Source organism: Alligator mississippiensis, chromosome 5 (assembly GCF_030867095.1).
Source record: "Alligator mississippiensis isolate rAllMis1 chromosome 5, rAllMis1, whole genome shotgun sequence".
NCBI lineage: Eukaryota > Metazoa > Chordata > Crocodylia > Alligatoridae > Alligator > Alligator mississippiensis.
In genome coordinates this window covers 51,545,716-51,565,649 of record NC_081828.1, presented here as the reverse complement: position 1 = coordinate 51,565,649, position 19,934 = coordinate 51,545,716, and the positions used below count along the sequence as shown (strand labels likewise).

The 19,934-nt window shown below is 47.2% G+C and overlaps 1 protein-coding gene across 4 annotated transcripts in view; it reads left to right on the top strand.

The window, feature by feature from the left end:
* LOC102567885 (ADAMTS-like protein 2) overlaps window positions 1-19,934 on the top strand; it is a 36,515-nt gene that overhangs the window by 13,266 nt on the left and 3,315 nt on the right. The window contains exons 3-16 of one of the 4 annotated variants that reach the window (XM_019500239.2): window positions 933-1,008; window positions 1,761-1,863; window positions 3,562-3,707; window positions 5,670-5,793; window positions 8,275-8,355; window positions 8,916-9,091; window positions 9,483-9,768; window positions 10,132-10,549; window positions 11,431-11,537; window positions 13,270-13,399; window positions 14,723-14,936; window positions 15,654-15,809; window positions 16,303-16,473; window positions 17,050-19,932. In XM_019500239.2, coding sequence (XP_019355784.1) covers window positions 933-1,008; window positions 1,761-1,863; window positions 3,562-3,707; window positions 5,670-5,793; window positions 8,275-8,355; window positions 8,916-9,091; window positions 9,483-9,768; window positions 10,132-10,549; window positions 11,431-11,537; window positions 13,270-13,399; window positions 14,723-14,936; window positions 15,654-15,809; window positions 16,303-16,473; window positions 17,050-17,112 — 2,251 coding nt within the window. In that variant the 3' untranslated portion in view covers window positions 17,113-19,932. Of the gene's footprint in view, window positions 1-932; window positions 1,009-1,760; window positions 1,864-3,561; window positions 3,708-5,669; window positions 5,794-8,274; window positions 8,356-8,915; window positions 9,092-9,482; window positions 9,769-10,131; window positions 10,550-11,430; window positions 11,538-13,269; window positions 13,400-14,722; window positions 14,937-15,653; window positions 15,810-16,302; window positions 16,474-17,049; window positions 19,933-19,934 lie in introns of those variants that run through there. The other 3 variants (XM_019500238.2, XM_019500236.2, XM_019500240.2) reach the window with 3 other exon arrangements.

Sequence of the window (19,934 nt, the reverse complement as noted above, 5' to 3'; positions counted from 1 at the left end):
ACCCAAATTCTAGACAGCAGCAGGGGCCAATCTTTTTGGCAGGCATGCCACAAATTAGTCTTGCAACTTGGCTAAGTGCCACTCCAATCCCCTTCCTCAGCCCAATGGGCTGCTTTGCTTTCTGTTCCCAGCCTAGGCTGCTGCTCTGCTTTCTGCTTCCATCCTTGTGCTCGCTGCCCATTTACTACTTTGCTTTCTGTTTCCTGCTCTATCTGCCACTGTGATGCCTGTCCCCTCCCTGATCTGCCATGCGCCAGGCACAGAGGCTGCCCATGTCATTTGTGACACCCATGCCACAGGTTGGCAACCCCTGCTTTGATGTGTTGTTTAGTTACCACTCATGTGGGCACACTGGTTCTTCTGCATAGTACCAAATTCTTTGCCCAAAGGTGTTTCCTTGTGGGAGAGGACAATCAAGATTTAACAAACTTCTGTTGTGTGCTCTACATTGCCACTCCTTAAAATTTCACCCCAAAGGTTAAAAGATGACAGAGAAGGGAGACGAGCCTCACATTCAGAATAGTTTGTAGTCTAACACAGGTAAGTTGTACGTAGATGGATTCATATTTTTCACATGATCTTACCCATCTTTCCAGCTGGGCAGGATGAGAGGAATTGGCCATTCCTGGAGGGTGGTAATAATGCTCTTGCGTACTTCTATTCTGTCAAGTCCTTCATCCTGACTCCCGTTCCTAAATGAGAACATCCCACCCTAACTTTGAGGCCGCTGGAAATATTTTTCTTTCACATTACTAGGTGCTCTCTGACAAGCTAGATAGAAAAGCCGTTTGCTAGCATACATACCCTTATAAAAATCGCTGCCTCTCTGCTTGTGTATGTTAAGCCCTGGGCCACAACTATCTTATCTCCTCTATATTATAGCACCTTATTGTCCTCCAGGCTATTGTTCCTTCCTCTTTTCTACATTGCAGACTCCTGATATCTCAAGGAACAAACAGCACCATGTGTGTGGGCCAATCAAAGCATTATCAACTGTGCCAGCAACAGGTAACAACTCTCAGTGTTGCCCATTTACTGCCAGGGAAATAACATGGCTTCAAGGAGTGATCCTGAGGCTGCAGTGCCCATGCAAGCCTCACTATTCTGGATGAGATTTAGAGCAAGTGGATCAAGGTTCTGACTGGTGCAGACAGTAGTATGGATATACAAGGTTACCTCAGAATTCAGGCTGTCACCGGTGTGATGTAATATGTTAATTTTACTGACAAGAACAAGGCTAGCATTGAGAAAAGCAGCAGCCTGGACTCAATGGGGCTAATCTAGTCAAACACCACTGAATATTTTATTAATGTTAATACATAATAAGAATAGTAACCTAGGAGGAAGACATCTGTAGCAGGCTTCCTCTGTGCATATTAAAGTGCTTTCAGATGGTATTTCCATGTTATGTGGAAAAAGGGACTTGCTCAGTGATACCAGGGCAGAGCAAGTGTGGAACCCAGTAATCCTGACTCACAGCCTCTGCTCTGTCCACCAGACACAATGGTCTCTTTTGTGCCATTCTAAGTGTCTCTCTACTGTTGTGAGCTGAGGAAGGCCTGCTGTCTAGACTAAACTCATCTGGAGCTTTCTTGCATTACCCTGCCAGGGGTCCTAGCCTTGACCTAAGAGGTCATTCACCCTCTTCTCAGATATGGGAGGCATTCAGCTCCCCTGCTGTTGCAGTTCAGAAACTTCATTTCTCCATAGCACTCTTGTTTTTTTCTAGGATGATAACACTGGGTTTGTTTTTTCCACAGCCCTGCCCAGCCAACACAGCCAGCTTCAAACAACAGCAGTGTTCCAGTTTCAATGCCAAGGCCTTTGGGAAGCGCTATTATAACTGGATGCCTCTTTATCCAGGTTTGTCCATCAGTGAAACAGTTCTGAACAGAGGATGTGAAAGGGGAAGAAGAATAGGGCTGTCTGGGGGTACCTTGTAAGTGGGAGAGATACCACAGCCCGGAGATTGGGGAGTTGCCTACTGATTAAGGAGCCTTCATGCTCTGTGTGTGAAATCTCCTGCTTCAGAGCTGCCTGTTCCCTGCTGTGCAGGCATTTCTTCCAGCTTCTCTTGAAGAGTCACTCTTATCTGACAGGCCTTCTTCTCTTTGCCTGCTCTACTCCTGGTTGTAAGTATTCTCTTACCTAAAATACTGCTTTAAACTAGACTTGGGAGTAAGATTTTCCAAGTGACTGATCATCTTGGTAACTTCATTTTTCAGTGCCCATCTGAGACACCTTAAGGGAGCCTGGTTTTCAGTGGCTGGGTGGTAAAGACTTTCTGGAAATTAGATCCCTCTAACATGCCTCCTCCAGAGCTTCCAAAATCACCTGTCACTTTCAAACACCTCGACCAAGAGGCTTGACCTAAAATGCTCATATTTAAAGCTGCAAAAGCTGGTGATTTAGGAGCTTTGGAGTCTGGGGTCTTCATGTATCCAAAGAACAGAACTGGCAACAGGATGAGTTTCCCTGTATTGTCTGACTAACACATGGCCAACTTAACTGAGGAAAGAGGGAAGTTTTCTGTCCATGCCCATTCAGCCAGCTTCTTGAGTTCTTCTTCTTCTTCTTGTGTCCTTGTTATAAACTAGATGAATTTCCAGAATTGTGCACAAGCAATGGCTCTTTCCATTGCTGCAGCGAGGTTCTCCATCGTACAGGTATCACCAAGAAGTCAGCAAACAAGCAGGTCCTCCATAGTCTGCACTTCACTGCACTCGTATATGTTTGTATCATCAAAGTAGCCCCATTTGATCATGTTTGTTTTTGATCTTTTAGTTTGCATGTGCAGGTGATTCAGGTATCGCCATGTTGGCCAGTCTAGATCCACCTCTTTGGAAAGGTCCTCCTGGGGTTCCAGGTCCATTTCAGAGCACCTGATTGCATGTAATATTTTCTTCCATAACGTTAATCATACCCTATCAGTCATGTCCAACAGCACAACACTGGTCACAAAACTCTTTCCATTTAGTTACTTGTGTGTGACTACAGAGCAAATGCCTGGGGTCTTCCATCTGCTATGATCTTTCTTTTTGGCTCACTACCTTCTTTCTGATATCAGGTAGTGCAATGCCAGCCAGTAAGTATAGACTATTCTTTGGGGTTGGCTTTAGATATTCTGTTGTTGTATGACAGTTGTCATTTAGAAATGGTCTAATTTCTTGGCATGAACTGTTCCAACTACTATAATGGCCATAGCAGAAGCATTCACAACACAGCCCCTGTCAGATTCCAATGAATCTGCGAATTCTGCTAAAACCTTGTCATCAACAATCTTAGCTTCTTGAGTGATATTGCCTGTTACAGTGCCAATTGTAGGGGATGGTTCTTTTTAAGTTGGACATAACTCTACTTCCTAGCTGGGGAGAGAGACCATCAAATCATTTCACTTCTGCCACCAGAGGATATCAAAGTGGCAATGGCACTCCATTGTTTCTGAGCAGGGTAGCATAAAACTAGAAATCTAGAGAGGAACTCTGTCTCTGCCAGCCACTGAGCCTTCCAGGCTTTGCCCCTGCCGCTCTGCCTATTGCTTGTTCACCTTTCCCTCTTTAGATGATTACACCAGTATCTCCAACAAACCATGTGATCTGCAGTGCACCACCAGGAATGGAGAGAGGCAGTTGATGGCCCGTGCTCAGGATGGCACATCTTGCAAGGACAGAACCTACCAAGGGGTCTGCATCAGTGGAAAATGTGAGGTGAGGCAGTTGAAGGGAGGGCCGAGTATGTGGAGGATGTGGGCATGGTTTTACATCATTGCAGTCAAAGCTCTATGATTACTGGCAGTAAAACAAAATGGTTGACTAGTAAAGTATATTTGTAACTATTGTAATAATGCCTTGTTGGGAATGGGAAGCTGTTATATTCCCCCATGTGCTTGTCTGGGGTATCGGTATTCTCCCTTTGAGGAGGAAGAAAACAATCAGCACCCATGATTTGTTCTTGTAGGGTGTAACAGGTGGGCATCCCGGGACCTGTCTAAGCATAGGCCCACCCACTTGTCTCTGGGTAGACCGCCCACCTACCTCGCCTGCCATTCCTTGATGATAATGATTGAAGGATGTCAATAAGGTGGGAGGCTGCCCATTTACGTGCCCTGAAGCCATGGGCCCATATACACAGCTCCGTGCTACCTTATACTGTGTCCCATGCCACACAGCTGGCATCCATGTTTTTCCAGTGTCCTCCACTGGGACTCAAGCCTCAGAATCTCATGCAGGACTCTCACTCTCCACTGGAGCTCATAGTCCCAGTGCCTTCACACTGGGCTGTCCTTCTGTTCATCCCTCAGGGCTCCCAGCCCTTATCCATTCGGGGCTCCAAGCCCCTACCGATGCTGGGCTCCAGGCCCCTAGCAACTCTGGGCTCCAACCCCCATCCGCATTTAGGGCTCCAAGCCCCACTCTGGGCTCCAAGTCCCACTCTGGGCTCCAAGTTCCACTCTACTCAGGTCTCCAAGCCCCATCCCCTTCCCTACACTAGGCCTTATCCCCTGCCTTACACTGGTCTCACAATCTCCTTATCCCTTTACCCCAGGAGCTCCACACATAGCTCCCCGAAGACTCAGGGCCTCACTCCCCTGGAGTCTCACTCCCGGCTCCCTTAGTGCAGCCTCAGATCTCACTGTCAGTTTGGGCACCATCTATGGCCCCTTCACCTGGCCAGAACCCCACCTCAGAACTCATGGTGAGTCTGGGCCCTTGCTTTGTCTTTTAGGGTGTTCTCCCCTAGCCTTTCCCCTCCACAGGGTCACCCACAAGGCAGCGGGGACTGAGGCTTTCTGGCATCCCATACTCGCCCTTCACTGGGGAGGGCCCAGGTGTAGCATTTCCTGGTAGCTGCCCTGCCACAAGCAGCCCCATCCACACCATCCAACCCCAGCAGGGTGTAATTTTAGGTCATGCCCCAGGACCAGGAGCCTCCAGCCATCCCCATAACTCCTGCCTTACCTACAAGGTTGTTCCATGAGCAGCAGCTCAGCCAGGTGGTATGCTCCCAGCTGCTAGCAGCAGACTGCTGGCTTTGCTATTCAGGGCCCTGCTCTTATAGTGAACAACTGGGCCCTGTTTCCAACCCAGTAAATAGGCCTGATTAGGGAAAATAGCCAGTTCAAGGCTGCCTTGCTGCTGCCCATGCCCCTAGGAGTAACAGAACACACCCTGTGCTCTCTTACATAGGGTTAACCAGCAGTGAAAGAATGTTTACCTTGTTAGTATGGCTTTCCTTGCACTGCAATTGTACCTCTATGTATTTGGTACATATATACAGTTAATTAATACATGTTGAATTTTTAAGATCATAAGGCTTGACCATGGTTTGATGGCTCAGTGTTGTCATTTCTTGATGTGCTACCTCCTAGAGGCATTGGCCTTTTTCAACAAGGCCCCTCCTGGATGTGTACTTCCTGGAGGAAGAATATTCTAATCTGTAATTGCAGTCAGGTGCATCAGGTTAAAGGTAGCTACAGGGTGAACTGAAACTGCCCCTCATCCCCAATCCCCAGGGTTACACCTTATGGTTCCCTAGACATGCAGGCTTTCTTGACTGATGACTTCTCTCCAAGGTGGAGACTTGTCTCACTGCTGTATAGCAGGGGGGTCTGTAGGGAATACTTCTCCCTTCAAAACTGGGCCATGTCTTTTCTTTTTCATGCCTTGCAGCCAGTTGGGTGCGACGGGAGTCTCTACTCAGCCCAGACGATGGACAGATGCAGGGTGTGTGGAGGAGACGGCAGCACTTGCTACCGGGTCTCAGGCAGCTTCCGAAAGGGGATCTCACAGTTAGGTACACCCTATTAACACCGTCAAGAGCCATTATGAGTTGCTTGTTGCTGCCACCTGCTACTCAGTACGTAGTGATGTGGCTTCAGTCAGAATATGAGCTGCACAGCTGTGGGAGCTGAATAATGTCCTGCCTTTCTTTTCCAATTTAACCAAAAATGATTACATTTTGCCTGCTCGGCTTATTCACTAGCTGAAATTGGTTCGATCTGCTCTCTGTTAGGTTAGTGAGGTTTCCCTCCACCTCTTTACAATGTGAAGCAGCTGGGGACCTATTTGTTTCTATTGATTTTGGCAACCTGCCCCTGCCAGATTATGTTAGAAATTCAATGCATTGTCTTTATTTTGTGCTCTGAGTTAATTTTGTACTTGGGTTTTCATCTCATAGGAAGAGGGTCAATTAATTTCTAAGTATCTCTTGCTGTTTCCATCCACAGCTGTCATTCTGATGCTCTCTCCAGTTCTATATACTGCAGTGGTTTTTTCTCAAACTGAGTTGATGCTAGTGGGTCATCCTTCAGACTCTTGCTACGCCTCTTATGTGTACCTCCTCACCCAGGCTGAATGGTAGGGAAACATGGTGAAGCATCAGTAGCCAGAGGAATGCAGTGGCAGGACATTTTCAGGCACTTACTCAACTTTATGGTAATTTCATCATGATACAGCATCCCCTACTGGTGGGAGACTTTGTTGTCTGCACACAGTTCAGCTGTAACTGCCCCCACTGTCTTTACAAGCCTGGCAGGTGGGAAGCAGAAAATTATCAATAGACTTTGGGGGTTTTTTGTTTTCCTTTCCTGGGAACAATTCCCAATAACAGGTAAACCCAACTCCAAAATGTACTTTCATTGGTGACTAAAAGTGGAAATTTTTTAAATTGGGTTTGTTCCATTACAATAGCTAAAGAAGCCCTGACAAGGTTCTAAAAATAAGTATAACTTTCTTGCTAGGATCAATTTGTATATAATCAGAACTGTCACATTTTTGGTCTCTTCAATTCTGCTGAAGAATTCTTTGGGACTCAGGGATTTTTACTTCAAGCACTCACAGCTTAGCTGAAAAGACAAGGGCAGGAGAGATTGTTGAAACTTTAGCAAAGATATCTTTCTTTCAAATGCATGTTAGGCATGTGAATTTAAAAGATCAACTATACCAGGGCTTGGTAACATCTGACCCATGGGCCAAATCTGGCACATGGAGCCACTGGATGGTCCAGCCTGTGGATCCAGGGGACTTCAGTGGCATGGAGTTCCAACAGTGTTGTGGCAACAGGGGGCTTTGCCTGTGCCCATGCCTCTGCTGGGGCTGGGCAGCAAGGAGCTCCACTGAGGCTGTAGCCAGGTAGTGGGGAAAAATGGTGGTGGCAGTGGTGGTTGTGGCAGCAGTGGCCATGGTTGGATCAGAAGACCGGTCTACTTTGGACCGCAGGATGGTTCTAGCCTGCAGCTCCAAAACGTTGCTGGCTATTGAACTGAACACATTTCTAAAAGTTTCTCATAGTTTGCCTAAAATTCCTTCCCTTCACTACTGCTTATTTGTTAGTTATTATTACACTTGAGACTATAGCAGCATGCACAGTTTGCATGGCTCTTTCTAAACTACAGCTAATACTGCCACCCCTGCACTGAAATGTATAGAGTCTCTTGTGGTATCATTATTCCACTAGTTTTCCTGTCACCATAAAGTATTCTGTGATAGACAGAATCTGCATTTCCAGTGTAAAGTGCAAACAGGCAAAAGCCTTCCAGGCCTTTTCAACATTGTCTTGTGTACTTTCTTGCTTTCTCCCTCTTCCCCTCTGGGGTTCAGGGGATTGGTGAAGGGAAACAGAACCCTTAGGTTGCTTGTTCAGAGCCAAGACTAGTCAGTACTTGGCTTCTCATCTTTTCACACACTTGTCCTTAAAGAGTGGCAGTGCTTGCTCTTACACCCAAGTTCAGCACAGTATATATAGAATCATAGAAAATGAGGGTTGAAAGGGACCTCAGGAGGTCATCTAGTCTAACCCCCTGTTCAAAATAGGACCATTCCCAATTATATCATCCCACCCAAGGCTTTGTTTAGCCTGGTCTTAAAAACCTCCAAGGATGAAGATTCTACAACCTCTCTGGGCCCTGAAGTTCAGCAGCTCTCCTACCAGGGCTTGGAGCATCAGAGGAGAGATTTTTTTTAGAGCTGTGAACACAAAAGTACACAAAGGGGGAGCTGAGACTAGCTCCTGAACTCCCAAAACACTGGCCCTGGAGCTGAAGCCTTCCCTCTTGTATACAGTCTACTTGAGGGCTTCATTGTCCTCCTGCACACACACACACACACACACACACACACACACACACACACACACCCCCCCCCCGCAAACAACTGTTGCCCACCCTTGCTGTAGCACAAGCCCAGTCAGCTGATCCTCTCACTCAGTTTCCCAGTGGTGTTGGACGTGTCTGAGTCTCTAGTTTTCCGAGCCCTTTGTTCTGTTCTCATCCCACAGGTTATGTATTTATCACAAACATCCCTGCTGGTGCCATGGACATCCTCATCATTGAGCGAAGGAAAACTGAAAACATTCTGGGTAAGCAGCAGAAAAGAATGCCATTGAGAGTCTGGTCCTGCAGCTTGAATTTGGGGCAAGGGCCCTGATTGCATCTATGGTGTATCATGATGAGGGTGGGGAAGTTGTGGAGCAGCAGAAAGCAGTGGAAGGGACATGCAAAAAGCTCAGTGGAAGCCTTCAGGAAGCCACGGGCATAAATGTTGCATGGCTGTGGGAGGCAAAGAATGGGTAGGAGTAAAGAGGCAGTTTCATGTGGCTCCCATCTCTTCAGGAGCTCTGCCACCAGCAATGTTGCTTTGAGTATTCTTGTCTTGGCTTTCTCTGTAGCCTCAGGCCTTGGTCACTGCTGTTTTAATCTGATGTGGAAAACCTTTATATAGCCAATTATAGGGAAATGACCCTGCTATCATTTTTTTTTTGAAGAAGTTAATTCACTCCCTTCTCTGCTCCCCAGGATCAGTGCTGTAATGCTGTGAATATAAACTCATGAGCTGTTGTTGACTTCTCCTAGGAGTCTGCTTGGAGTTAAGCTTCCTATCTTCCTACTTCTGTCTGCTCCACTCTTTCTGTCTTTGCAGCACTGGCAGATGAATATGGGAACTTTTTCTTCAATGGGAACTCAGCCATTGACAATCCCCAGAACTTCAGGGTTGCTGGCACTGTGTTTAAGTACCGCCGGCCACCCAGCCTGCACTCTAATGGCCTGGAGTACATCATTGCCCATGGGCCCACCAACCAGTCTCTGAATGCCATGGTATGTAAGGATCTAAAGATCGGGCTGCTTCATTGCTTGTGTTCTTTATGAGTCCAAAGCCTACAAGTATCCAATCAGATGAGGGAATTCTGAGCATTCATGTGACTGCTGCATCATTCCTTACACTGATGTCTTTAGAGATAGCCTAGCACTGCCCAAGGGGGGCGCTACCCTTTAGCTGTTGTGGTGGCACAGTTTTTTCTGTGTTTCTCACCAAGACATTATTCTTTCACTCATAGAATCATAGGGTTGGGAGGGACTTCCAGGCTCATCTAATCCAACCCCTGCACAACTGCAGGTTGTGCAGGTTGTAGGATGTGGTTAAAATATTTCTTTGTGGTACATGTCAGTGAGATAAAAGGGTTTCTATTTCCTTCTCTCTTGCTTCCAGTACTATAACTTTAATGGGAAAATGCCTCATATTACTTATGACTATACTGTGCCACGGACACCATCACCAGCTCTCCGAACAGCTCCCCCCACCATAGATGCACCTCTTTACCTTCATCCGCCAGAGTCCAGTCAGAAAGATCAAGTTCTGATGCCAGCAGATTCCAGGGCTACCCAGGACTTCAATTCCACTTGGATTTCTCTCCCATCGGATGATGCCAGAGACCAACTCCAACCACAAGAAGAGCCTGAAGACCTGAGCTTCAGCAGCCAAGCCTTTTTCCAGAGTAACTTCACTGCTCAGACTAGGGATTGGGGCTGGGAACAGGGGAAAAAGGAGGAAGATAAGTTTGGCTTCCAGATAAGACAAGACTGCCTTGCCAACAGAGTGGGAGAGGAGGAGGAGGTGGCAGTGGGTGGAAAAACAGACTTGGGTTTGTTTCTTTTCTTGGCTACCTTGGGTCTGGACATCTGCAGTGCTCTTTGAAAGTAAGACTTTTAAGAGAGATTTTCAGCATTGCCCTGACTGCTTCCACTGAAATCAGTAGGAGCTTTCTTAGTGGGGAGGGTCAGGGAGGATGGTGGATCAAGAAGGAAAGATGGTATTCTAACCTCAATAGAGTCACTAATGCAATGACATTTTCCTTTAGCCCTCAGATTAAATCAGATTTCCATCAGTACAACCATACCCTTCAGTGTGATGCAGCCAGAGCTCCCAGAGAGCAGTGGGATCAGGGCATCCAGGCTCCATCTCTTCAGGAGGTTATGTCACCGGGACCCACAAAATGCTGCCTTTTGCAGGGAACTGCAGCACCTAACTGCCAAGCTGGGGCAGAAGAACTTGACAGCAGGGCTTTGGAGTGAGCTGGGGGATGGGTGGCCAGAGAGGCGGCGCAAGGGACCTACCCAGAAGAACTCACTGGAGAGTGTGAAGTCAGAGACTTACGCAGGGAGTCAAGAGGAGGCAGCTAACTACACCAGGACAGTACCCCTGCATAACACCCTCTTGGGTTCCAACTCAACCATTGGGAACATGCACCAGGCTGAGCCTCTCCAAGCTCCTGAAAGGTGAGGCACTCTTCACAAGGTAGGGCAAACTTTATCTGAGGAAGGATGATCAGCCTAATGTTCTGACAGCCTCAGTGTTTTCTGCATGTGTTTCCCCTCCCTAGCACCTTGATGATTATGGCATAATCCTAGTGGATGCCTCACCAACGGTGTTAACCAGTAGGGGAAATAGGCCAAAGCCAGCAGCTGTGCCAGCTAGCCTAAGCTATCAAATTATGTCCTACAGTCCATCCCCCATTCCAGAAGGATTTGGTCACTTCCTAAGTGATCCTTTAAAATGGTCTTTTGATGATCTTTCCTCCACCACGGAGGCCCTTACTCATAAGCGCAGAGGAGGAGCTCAAGACACTACATCCTGACTCCATCTCTGTAGGCACAGATCATAGTATCATAGTTGTTGGGGTTGGAAGGAACCTAAACAGATCATCAGGTCCAACCCCCTGCCCCGGGCAGGAATGGGTGCTGGGATCATATCACCCCAGGCAAATATCTGTTCAGCCTCCTCTTAATGTCCAAATGCATGCATATGCAAACACACACATATATAATGTGGAAGTGGATAAGCAGCAGTTCCTTTAAATTAATTGTTTAACACCTATTAAGACAGAATGGATTTATGTAAAAGTAAGAGCTATGTGTTTGGCCATTCAGAACCCATGAGTCTGAGAACCCTTCAAAATACACTACCAACCAAAGGAACACTGCATCTCCTTCTGGGGCATGGGAGATAGAGCAACGAGCCAAAGAGCTAGACATTCCTGTTCCCTCAGGCACCCTGGGATGGTTGGAGGAAATGAAGCTCCCTCCCTTCCAGCTTTCGGCAGATGACCTTTCCTTCCTTTTGTCCCAAAGAAAGCTCATTCCTGCTCCTTTCTCTGCAGCAATGAGTTTGAGGTGAGTCCTGTGGGCCAAGATGACATCAGCCTAGCTGACATGTACCGGTGGAAGGTCTCTGCCTATGCCCCCTGCAGCTCCACATGCACTTCTGGTAGGTTTGGTTTCAGGGTGTCATGGCCTTTCACTAAAAGGTTCCCAGGTATGCCTGCAGCAGCCAGAAGCTGGTTTTATTTGAAGGCTTTTTAATAACCTCTGCTAACTCATTTGGGGATGGATTTTTAAAAGTATTTCAGTGCCTGTCTCGTAGTTGGCAACTGATATCCTTAAAAGCCTGACTCACCCTGTTCCCGGGACGAAAGGAGTCACACCACAAAAGCTACCAGACCCTCAGGCATTGACCCACACTCTTGTTGACTATTGCTGGTATGGGAGAATGAACCATCCCATTCATTCATTCAGGTCTGGTTCAAAGCCTTTGGATAGGGGAGTGTAGTAAAGAAAGCTGGCTCTGCTGCTATCTGAAAGATGGTTTGCAGAGTCCATCACCTAGACACTTCTTGGCAGCATTAAATTCTGTTAAAAATGCAAATAAAGAATAAACTCAAGATAGGTTTGGATCTGGATATACCATGTACAAGACTTAACTCTTACCCACAGGCACAGCTCCTGCTGTACCTACCCCCAGCGTATGGTGCACAGAAGAGAGGGAGGCACATGCTCTTAATGGGTAGCGGGGATGCTCCTGGAATTGGGTGCAAGTTTTTGTGCTTTTAAAAATTGTGCTGAGTCAATGAGAAGAACCTGAGTCCAACTGACAATAGGGTTACAACTGGAAGTGGTAAGAATCCATAGGTTTGAATACACAAGGCTCCAAGCTGGGCTCTGAGATTTTTTGCCCTTTGGTTTTATGCACCTGAGGTGACCAGAAGGGTGTTTTGGGAGAGAACAGGGCCAGTATGCTTAAGAGCTGTCATCTGAGGAGGACTTCTTTTTATAGCTGAATCTTGTGTAGATTGGGGTCAGCATAAGCTTAAGTGATTCAGAGGATGGGAGCATCAGACAAGGTTCAGCTTGTTTTCTCCCCTACTGAAATCAATCTAGGGGTCACTGACCTGGGGAGAGGTGAAGTAGCAGCAAACCCCTCAGCAGCCTCTGTTGAATTTACATCACTGGCTCCTGTATATTGTGCTCTGAAGTCATCAGCTCTGCTCTCAGCTGGTGACCTACCAGTTTTCCCAGGTGGACTCAGTTTCAGAGCTCTTTTACAGATACTGATCAGTGGATATTTGTACTTTTCTAATGGACCCTAAAATCTCTGCTATAGTAGGCCCCATTTCTGATTCCCATTTCTGGTTAGGGGCTGGGGCACATGACTTATGAGGAGAGGCTGAGGGAAATGGGCTTATTTAGTCTGCAGAAGAGAAGACTGAGGGGGGATTTAAAAACAGCCTTCAACTACCTGACGGGTGATTCCCAAGAGGATGGAGCTAGACTGTTCTCAGTGGTGGCAAATAACAGGACAAGGAGCAATGGTCTAAAGTTGAGTTGCAGCAAGGGAAACTTGAGTTAGATATTAAGAAAATATTTCTCAGTAGGACGGTAGTAAAGCACTGGAACAGGTTACCCAGAGAGGCTGTAGAATCTCCATCTTCGGAGGTTTTTAAGACCTGGCTAGACAAAGCCTTGTCTGGGATGATCTAGTTGGGGATGGTCCTGCTTTGAGCAGGTGGTTGGACTAGATGACCTCCTGAGGTCCCTTCCAACCCTAATTTTCTTTGATTCTATCATTTCATAAATAACTGGTGTAACCAGTGGAGACAGCAGCCTTTTATTGGATAGCACATGCTTGTGGACCTTTGTTAAGAGAGATTCTCGGTGTCCAGCAGGCATCAGCACCTCCTACGCCATGTGTGTACGCTACGATGGAGTGGAAGTAGATGACACAAACTGTGATGCGTTGACCCGCCCAGAACCTACTCATGAGTTCTGTACAGGGAGAGACTGCCAGCCCAGGTAAACTGAAACACTCAAGCCTCAACCCATCTCTGAGAAACACATCCAGAAAGCCAAGGAAGATGGTGACTGGTGCAAGAGTTCATTGGCAGAATAGTGCACAAGAAATCAATGAGTAAGAGTGTGTCATTTTGGCAATGAAAGAGAGAGGAAGCACATGGGGAAAAGAAGCTGAGGGGAAGCGGGGCAGGTGGATTTCTGTGTTGTGTCACTCATCCCACTTAGTACATCTTACACTGTGGATTATTTTGCATTCACAGTGCAGAGTATTAGAAAGGGATGGAATGAAAAACGGAACTTGTCTATTGCCTTTTGCAGGTGATATTGGTATTATAGCATGGGGGGGTGACTCTGATATACCCGAGAAGGTTCTCCTGTAGAGAAACTACCTCCTTTGAATAAAGAGATGCTGAGAACACTGGTTTGCCATTTGCTGGGGTGGGTTTCATGGCTTTACAACAAACTGGAAAAAAACAGCACTATTAATTTAAAGGCAGTGAAAAAATATCCAGTGACATTTCTGCATTACCTTCCACTGAGAGTGCCAGAAGCACTAAACAGAACTTGCAGACCATGGGCAGGACACTTCATTTAGCACCTGCCTTATGCTAGGCACCACCACGGGAGCATCAGAAGAGGAGGAGCCATGACTCACCCCAGTGCTTCTGTTATTCTGATGAGGGGGAATAAGTTACTCAACCCCCTTTTCATTAGTGACCTGTGATTCCTCCTGCCAAGTACTCAGGTGACTGGGGGTGTATGCATAGCCAGGACTCCTCACGCTCCTTACCTGACCCCCACCCTTCCGTTTACAATGCAAGACATTGGGAGAATCAGCCCCCCCGCATGCTTGCACCTCTGTGGAGGAAAGTCACAGCCTTCAAACCAGACTCAACATTTCTCTACAGCAGGTGGGGCAGAAAGTGAAAGAAAACGGTGTGTCCAGAGTCACTTACTCAGCAAATTTTAGGTCACTGCAGGATGGCAGTAGGGGCTTGGCTAGGATATAAGTATTACCCTTGCCCTGGGGAGAGTCCCATGCAGCTTTGCTTTTAAGCACAGCCAAATTCTGTGTGGCATCTGAGATACTAAGGAGAAACGGTTATTTCAACAAACAACAATAATGGTCCAATAAAATCTCCTTGTTGTTGGCAGTGTGACTGCAGTTCCCATGTACACATAGTGGCAGGCAGGGCTAGCAGTGAGAAGCCCATCAGTGGCTTGTACCAGCTAGTCCAGTCCTTGCCCCACCTGCCACTCAGCATGCCACATTCTGAACTGTGTCTTGCTTTGTTTCTTCCCTCCTTGCAATCCCTCATGAAGGTGGGAGACCAGCCGGTGGAGTGAGTGCTCCAGGACCTGCGGGGAAGGCTATCAGTATCGGACTGTGCGCTGCTGGAAGATGCTGGCTCCAGGCTTTGACAGCTCTGTGTACGACGAGCTGTGCGAGTCAGCTGGCCTGACCAGGCTAATGGAAAAGAAAGCATGCAAGAACAAGGCCTGTGGGCCCCAATGGGAGCTCTCTGAGTGGTCTGAGGTATGGAGAGCAAGGGCCTACCCCCAGGTGTCAGGGTTAAACCAGACACTGGTCCAGGACCAAAGGAAATCTGCCTGCAGCCAACTGACACTTTCCTAGCTATGATGTTCAGAGATCATCAACCTGGCTGAGACATCTTTGAGGGGTTGCCTGAGGAAGCTTGTCCAGTATTTGTCTATCCTTTACTTGTTCTGACACAGCCCAGAGGACTAACATCCACTGCCATCATTTATAGCAACTGGTATTTGTATACTCTCTTCCTGGCTAGACTCTCAGTGCATGCAATACTCATATGAGAGAGACAAGTTTAGCTCCTACTTTACAGATAAAGAAAGAGAGACATGGAAGAGGCCATTGATTTTAGGTGATTACAGACACACCTTGGACCCGATTTTTGAAGGGTCAAACAGCCTCAGGTCCCATTAAGTTAGAAGGGGCTGTGTGTGAGCCCATTTGAGAACTGAGGCCTGTGACACATGACGGAAACCCAAAACTTGTAAAGCCATGTTTTGAAGGACTTACCCCAGGACACGGAGAAAATAAGCGGCTGCATTTATCTTCCCCTTCTGGTACATTAGTCATAAGGCCACCTTCCCTATCACCACCAATACCAGCTTCATTCTGAGGAGAAAAAAGGAAAAAGAAATAAAAAACCTTTCTCCTCACTTTTCCTACTTCCTATCCCCATACTGACTTGGGCTGCTTCCCCTTTTGTAGTGTTCTGCTCAGTGTGGCAGTCAGGGGATGATGAAGAGGGAGGTACGATGCTCGGTGGAGGCACCCCTCTGTGATGAATCCAAGAAACCTACCAGTGAGAAGGAATGCATGGGCCCACCCTGTGACCGGCACTGGACCACCTCAGACTGGGGACCGGTGAGTCCAACCAGGATGCTCTCCCTTCTCTGTGCAGGGTTTGGAAGCTGGGGGAAGAACTGTGGCAGCTCAGGGCTGAAGAGATGGGAGACTAGATTCCCCACTGATGCATTACAGGGGACATTTCTAACCTGCAGTTTGTACCCAGAAAAAGTGGCTGAATTGTTTTGACTCAGACTTTTTAAAAAACATGCGCTGAGTCTAAACCTGGAGAATGTCAGCCTCAAAGTCAGAAGTTTGGGGAAGTTCTAAATGACTGGAAAAAATGAGAATGGAAACTGTTGTGCAACCTTGATGCTAGCAGCTGCTGCATTGGCAGCTGAAGTGATTTGACCAAAGTGTGTCAGTGTCCAAGGCAGGAACAGAACTCACCCTCTTGATGCCCATGCCTAAGCTTCAGCCACTAGTCCAGGCTACCTTCACCTGCTCTGGTGCTGTTCAGTGACCTGTATGTTTACAAACCTGTAGTTTACATACCCTTTATTTCATCAAGTGCTCAGGACTGTGTGGTGAAGGGCGAATGAGCCGTTTCGTTGTGTGCCGCAACCAGGAGGGGAAGGTGATCTCAGACTCACAGTGTGACTCTGTAGCCAAACCTCTGACTGTCCACCCCTGTGGAGACACGAATTGCCCTGCCCACTGGGTGGAGCAAGAATGGGACCAGGTAAGTCTGGAGTTGTCTCTTTCCACCTGCCCTCTGTCTTGCCCTTCCTCAGACAGAGAGAAAGGGCCCAGTCTTCTCCTTCAGCCCAGCTCCCTGTGTCTGACAACTTTCCAGTATGACTCCCATAAGCCCAGAGGTCTTGTGTATTAGTATCAAGGGACTTTGGGAAGGCAACAAGACATATGTGATCCTCAAGAAATGGAGAGTCCTTGTAGTCGATGAGAGGGATCAAAGTACAAGCACTGGAGATGAGAAGAATCCAAGGAAATGTTCCTTTCTGCAGTCTGGGTAACAGAGGCATCATTGTACCTGGTCAGGCAGGGGGTGGGGGATTCGTGCTGTAGAGGGCAGGATGCAGCCTGCAGGAGCTGAGGACATAATGCAGCAGTTCTCACTCAGCAGTGGTGGATCTCCCTATCTGCTGTGGGAAAGGAAGATCATACCCATAGCCTGTCCCATGGCTGGTGTCAGGGGAAAATTTCTCACCTCCTTGCACCCAGGAACCATTTCTCCTGAATCCTCTCTACACCACAGCGACCCACCTGCTTACAGTTCTTTTCCTTTTGCTTCCTTCAGCATGAAGCCGAGAATGATCTCTGGATCCCCTCTTCATGGACTACCATTGGTCAGAAAGAATGACTTGAGGGGTGGACCAATACATCCCATTGGAGCATAAGTGCATTGGGTGCTCAGAATGGTGTTGCATGGCCCTGTTGCAGCTCCTGTGCTGATGTGGTGGTCATGTTACCTTGTATGGGGTTAGCTCTGTGGCCTCTTTCCAACAACAGGATGCACAGGAGGTTCGCAAAGCAGACAGGAGTCACAAAGCCCATGGTCCCACAGCTGTGCAACTCTGAGCTGGTTTGAATGCACTCTCAGCTCCCATCAGAGGGCAGCATTGTCCTAAGGAAGTGCTCTCTGCTGCCCTGATTCTTGCTGACCACAGTGTGTCTCCAAACAAGAACCCCAAATTCAAATAAAAATTAGGCAAGACTTTTTCAGTTAATAGTATACTCACCAAAAATAATGAAACTTTGAAGGGATCAAAACAAAATCAGGGTCAGTTCAATGAGTAGTTTTGGCAGGGATAAAATTGTGGGGGGAGAACGGAGAGTCTGAAAACATCAGACGTTACCCACAAAAATCCTTGCCTCTCACATACATCCTGGATTATCATGACTTCAGCATCACTTCAATACCATCAAAACTTTGGAAAGATTTTTAAAACAAAACATTAGGTTTCAGCATTTAAAAAAATGCAGTCTTTCAGGTTTTCACTTTGAAGTGGCATTTCTCATTTTAACAAAAATGACCCACATTAAGAGAGAATTGTTTTTTCTTAAAGCAGTAAGTACCTAAAAACTTAAACAGAACATTTTGTTTTGTGTCTAACAAAACATTTCTGGATAATAAAACATTTTGGGTTGAGGAGGGGGTTGTTTTATTTGTTTAATTGAAAATACCCCAATTTTTTAAATTTGACCTGAACTGAATTGTATCTTTTTTTTTTTGGTTGGGCTGTTAAACCCCAAACTTCACAGGTCACTTATAGAATCTACAGCACAGTTACAGTGGGGAACACTAGGGATGGGCCTGAGCCAGAACCTTGGGCCCAGACAGAGAAATTTCACATCCAGGCTATCAAGGTCATATTGAATTTCTCCCTGGGTGACTCATTTTCAATAACAGCCAATGGAAGAACACTCCATTGTGACCATCTCCCATGGCCAGAAGCTCATGAGACATGTCCCTGTCTTCCTTCTGCCTCAGTAGCTTGGTGTCTAGTGTGACCAGATTTTGAGATCTGGGGTGTGGGATGTTTTTCACAGGGGGTGAGGCTGCAACACAGGAGAGGTTGTGGGAACATGGTTATGTCTGCATGGAACTGTATAGGTCTAGGACTAGAGAAAGGGTACAGGTCCACTACAGGTAGTTTCCAGCCATACCATCCTTTCCAGCACATTGTGGCTACCAGCTACCCTCTGCCAACCAGTTTCAAGTGCTGTCCGTGTTACAGGCACTGCCAGTTCCAAAACAGCATAGAAGTTCCAGGGACAAGGTTTGTGCTTCCTGCCAGTTTTTCAAAATGGTAGTTTGTGCTGCAGACTAAGCCTTCTGGTCCCATGGGGCAGCCTTAGACCAGGTGCTGCTCTGCACTGCCTGCCAACTTTGTCATCAGTCATGCATTAGCTCAATGCGTTATGAGGCATTCAGAATCCTAGCGCATCCAGGAAGCGCCAGGCAGGGCACTGGGGGCTTGGAGCTGCTGTGTGACGCATGGTGCTAATGTGGATTTAGAGCTAAATCAGGAGGGATCATGATATTTGGCAGAAGCATCCAGGCCTCAAGTAGTGTTAAGGCAGAGCATGGACATGATACAGTCAGAGGGGCCAGTGAGGTTGGGGGAGAGTTCATTAACTCCCTATTTCAAGGTTTGGTTACCTGAGTTCCTCCCACCCTTGACTAAATGTTGTTCTCTCTTTGGTTGAACAGCCCCTGATCAAACCTGCCTCTTCTCCCTGGTAATAGATGACACCTGAGATACTAATTCCCTGCTTCATTAATCCCTTTAGGCCTTGCATGCTGAATGGTTTACACAGAGCACTGCAGCTCACCCTGTCAGTTCCATCTGAGCGTTGAGAGGCCAGTTGGGCTCTTTCTTTCTCATGTTGCTTTCCTTGCTCTAGATGGCCTGACATGGGTCAGAACCCAGTGAGCTGATCCACATAGAATAGGAATGAGAGCCCTTCCTTGCCCCCATGCTAGCCCAGCATGGCAAACATGAGTGAAAAGCAATGAGGGCTCAGCTATCACTCAATTCACTGGCTGTGGCTCTAACTGCACTAAAGGAACAGAGCAGAATTAACTGTATGACTGAATTTATAGGAGCTCTCCCTGAAGCGGAGACACTGATCATACAGTTAGATGTCATTTGGTCTCTGTGCAGAGGTCTGCCTCAAGCTTGTAACAACCAATCCCGTGCTGTGTTACTTCAGTTTCTTTTGGGAAGTGTAAAGTGTACTGTTCTCCCCAGGTACTGACTGAGGTTAATGCATCAACACACTCTACGTACCTGTCCGTCCCTTGCCTGGGCACATAAATACATTGAAAGAAGCCATGCTGATGGGTGTGTAAAACAACCACAGAGCTCTCAATTCCTCACCTTCATTATCACTATGATGTGGGACCTAGGGGTCTCTCGCAGCAGTCATGCTCACACCAAGCCACTCAGAATGCAGAGGCTCACTATTTGCCAAAGGGTAATAACAATGCGCATGCCTGTGCCCTATATCCAAGAAACTCAAAGCCCTTTGCAGGCACTTATCCATGGAGACTTACTATGCACCTGCAAGCTGGGCATCTATTCATTGGTTTTGCTGTTGGTGAGGAAGAAGCACAAATCCCATGCCCAGATTATGTTGTTCATTACTGACCAGTTCATCCTTGGCTGCTTCTCTCTT